The 4136-nt window shown below is 43.3% G+C and overlaps 1 protein-coding gene across 1 annotated transcript in view; it reads left to right on the forward strand.

Moving 5' to 3' along the window:
* Positions 1-958: 958 nt before the first annotated feature.
* The window catches only part of LOC311140096 (tetraspanin-7-like), a gene marked incomplete at both ends in the record, with an annotated part of 4102 nt that continues 924 nt past the window's right edge, over positions 959-4136 (forward strand). Inside the window, 2 exons of the mRNA XM_084175033.1 lie at positions 959-971; positions 3923-4091. Of these exons, the coding sequence (XP_084031159.1) occupies positions 959-971; positions 3923-4091 (182 nt within the window). The remainder of the gene's footprint in view (positions 972-3922; positions 4092-4136) is intronic.

The raw sequence follows: 4136 nt of genomic DNA on the forward strand, positions 1-4136 counted from the left end.
GTGACACCTGTTTACTTCATGAATGGCTGATGTCATACACTAACTGCACAAGTTTCCTGTACAATTTACTCTACTGTGGGGGAAATATCTTTAGGCTGCATTGTCCAAGCCTAATATTTTTGTTTTTTTGTTTTTCGAAAGGACTGAGAGACGCAACCATGGTGGAGGAAGGGGCCAAATGTTCACCAGGGTACAGCAAGCTGCCATTGTAAACTTGGTTTTGGAAAATAATGAAATCAGATTATGAGAAATTCAAAGCCACGTCATCCAAGACAACACCATATTCAACAACATTCAACGAGTCAGTCTGTCCACATTGGCTTGCATTCTCAAGCGAAACCAAATCAGAATGAAACAACTTTATAAGGTGCCATTTGAGAGAAACTCTCAAAGAAACAAAGAGGTCAGACGAGCATATGTGGATGTAAGTACAATATTGACTGCAGTACACTACACGCAACGTTGTTTCCCAGTGTACTGGATAACACCATATTGACTGCTTTTGTTCTTTGTTTTCAGGGAGTACTGGAAATGGATGCTCATGCAATCCCACATGAGTTCATCTTTATAGATGAGGCTGGGTTCAACCTAGCAAAGACCAGAAGAACGGGGAGAAACGTCATTGGCCACAGAGCCATTATAGATGTTCCTGGCCAACGTGGTGGGAACATCACAATGTGCGCTGCCATCTCCAATACGCATGGTGTCCTCCACCGTCATGCCAACCTTGGACCATACAACACAGCCCATATTCTCACATTTCTGGACAGACTCCACAACATTCTCATACCAATGATGCAGACCATCAAAGAACCCGGTACGTTGTAGTATGGGACAACGTGAGCTTTCATTGTGCAGCCCCAGTCCAAAACTGGTTTGCTGACCACCCACCATTTCTTGTGCAATACCTCCCACCATACTCACCATTTCTGAACCCCATAGAAGAGTTCTTTTCGGCATGGCGGTGGAAGGTATACGACCGGCAGCCCCTTGCCAGACATCGAGGGAAGAGGCATGTGATGAGATTGATGTGGGTGCGATTCAGGGATGGATAAGGCACTCAAGGCGCTTCTTCCCTCGATGTCTGGCAAGGGAAGATTTTGCCTGTGATGTGGACGCGGCGTTGTGGCCAGACCCAGCTGTGATGTGGACGAGGCGTTGTGGCCAGACCCAGCTCTGCGGCAAGATGCTGCCTAATTATTTTTGTATATATTTTTTTTCAGCACATTTTTTCTGCAATTGTTTTTTTTTCAGTTTACTGTTTTTTTATGAGTATATTTTTGTTCAGTCCAATGTAAATATATCTGCTGTGCATATGTTGCACTGACTTGTTTGGTAAATTTTTTTTTTTTACAAATGTTTCAACAGCATGTGTGTGTATCTGCAAATATTTCTGTGCATGTGAACAATCTGAAGAATTTTCTACAATTTGAACTGTTTTAGTATTATGGCAAAGCATACTAAAGATGAGAGTGCTTTTCATTATGCCCAACAGTGTGTAGTTGGTTAGACAAAAATCTTTTAATATGAATGAAGTGTGTGCCATTTCGTGCAAACGTTTGATTTTGATCATGCTATATGTAGTTTTGGTTGCAGTGCTTCATTTTGCAGGATATATGAGGTATTTTGCAGTTTGGGTGTGTGGTTTTGTGAATTGTGTTAAGTATTTTGATAAAACCAGCCTAGTTTGCAAAATTGTGTTTTAGCAATTTGGAAAAACTGTAATCATTCCAAACACAGCTGATTGCAATTTCAGCTGAAAGCCTACCCAAGTGTCCTGTTTTTAGTCTCATTACCAAACAGACAAAAGAGGACGGCTTCGAAATGATTTATTTTGGAAACATGGCTCAAGGAAGACAGGTTGGTGGGGAAAGAAGAGTGGCAGGGAGAGGGAGAATGTGTGGAGGACAAAGGAGAGGAAGACCAAGAGCGGTGGTCTCTGATGAGATAAGGGTCAGCACAACGACAATTTCCAGAGTCCTAGAGAAACATAAATTAAGGATGAAGCAGTTGTACACTGTACCCTTTGAGAGAAACGGTGAACGTGTGAAAGAACTCCGGTATCAATATGTCTAGGTAAGATATCTGTTCAATAACCAATTTATTTTGAGACATGTATGAAATGTTTTGGTGGTTTGAGTGAGTTTTGGAGGTGAGATTAACTGCTTGGCAAAGATGCATGTTGGTAATGCAGACTGTGTGAAGAGTTTTGAAAAAGTGGCTTAAGTATTGACCGATGCTTGTTAGCAATTGAAAAAAACTGTAAATGGCCCTCTAAGGTATGCCCCTCTCCCCTGTCCCTCTCCCCCTCTCCCCCTCTCCCCTGGCACCCCACTTTACCCTGCCCCTCCCCCCTGATGGATGGTTGTCCTTTTCAAACGACGCCTTCATTGCGCGAATGTGTTTAATTAGCGGAAGGGGCTTTAATGAACCCTGATTGGTGTGTGTATGTGTGTGAGTGGTGTGTGTGTGTGTGTGCATATATATGTGTGTGTGTGCATGTGTGTGTATGTCCATGTATATGTGCGTGTGTGCGTGCATGTGTGTGTGTGTGTGTGTGTGTGTGGGCACGTGTGTGTGTGTGTGTGTGTGTGTGTGTGTGTGTGTGTGTGTGTGTGTGTGTGTGTGTGTGTGTGTGTGTGTGTGTGTGTGTGTGTGTGTGTGTGTGTGTGTGTGTGTGTGTGTGTGTGTGAGTGTGTGTGTGTGTGTGTGTGTGTGACGCAGAAGGAGAAAGAGGATGACCAATGTCTGAGAGGGATGCACTCATTCCAGCCGGGGACAACGGGTTACCATTTAACAGCACCTGAGAGAAGGAGATATCTTTGGTCCATGAATTGGGAGTCTATATTTGGCTTATTTCCTCTCTTTCATGACTAAACACTGTAAACAAATGCTATTTCTGAAAAATAGATATAAAACAGTGTCAGTGCTATTTGCAGCAAACTCAGAGGGGAAAGTATATAAATGTGTCCAGGAAGCCCAAGATGGAGGATATACCATGATATATTGGTGGGGCTATGACATCAAACTGAGACCTTTACCTTGGCTAATGGTTCCATGTTGTTAATGGCAGTCAGGCCATTAAGCCCATTACCCCACCAAACCCTTTAGCTGTATTTGGTTTCCTATTGACTATCAAAATCACCTCCGGTCTAATTCCAATTAAAACATTACCCTTTTCATACACTTGTTCACAAAATGGCTGAAGCGTATCGCGAGGGTAGAGGTGATCCAAAAGGGACTGTTGTTGTAATCTCATTGTAAATTACTCAGATGTTACGAAAAATGGAAGCTAGTATGACAAACTAACTGAAGCTATAGCACGCCAGCTAAACAAAAGCTAACTTTGGTAATGATCGCTAATATCTATGGGAAGGGTGGGACATGCCTCTCCTTTGACACCATATCATTTGTAGCAGAATTTCTGCTGGGACCTCTGATTTGCATGGATTTTGCAGGATATTATGGGAATGGTCGGGCTATTGTCAACAAAACAATTATATAGCCTATGTAAGGACGTGTAACCAGTTGTGTTTCGTTATCTAATACAGTTGATCAGATCTAGTATACTGTATTTCTAGTTGCATTATTTTTTATCGCCATCCAATCCCATTCCAAGTGCCATAAAGTACAGTAGTCAATATAGGTCCTGGACTGATATTGGTTCACAAAATGGTTGTCGGCCACTTGCCTTATCTCAACAGAATATCATACATGTGAGTGCATGTGTCTTTCTTGGATGATATTCACAAAATACAGCACATACCAGAATAGGGGACTTTCTTGCCAGCTCGTTGATGCTACAAATCGACCAGAGTAGGTACTAAAATCTTGACAAGAGACTCCTCCGCACAGAGAGAGGGGGTGCGTGGGTGGTTTTCCGAGTCCTAGCCATCATAAACACCTCTGTCGCTGACCATAGAGCGAGAGGATGCGGCACTCACCATAGTGACATGGAGCTCTGGTGACCACGCAGGTGGAAGGAATGCCCGAAATAAACAGATAAATAAGACAGAAAGAGGGGGGCTGCGGATGCAGATAACACCACGACACGACGCCTCCGTCAACGAGATTTACAGTGAAGTGGGGGGGTGGGTTAACAGCCAGTCGTAAAGAACGGGGGAGGGGTTGCCTCA

The sequence above is a fragment of the Coregonus lavaretus genome (assembly GCF_964263955.1).
Source record: "Coregonus lavaretus genome assembly, chromosome: 13".
Taxonomy (NCBI): domain Eukaryota; kingdom Metazoa; phylum Chordata; class Actinopteri; order Salmoniformes; family Salmonidae; genus Coregonus; species Coregonus lavaretus.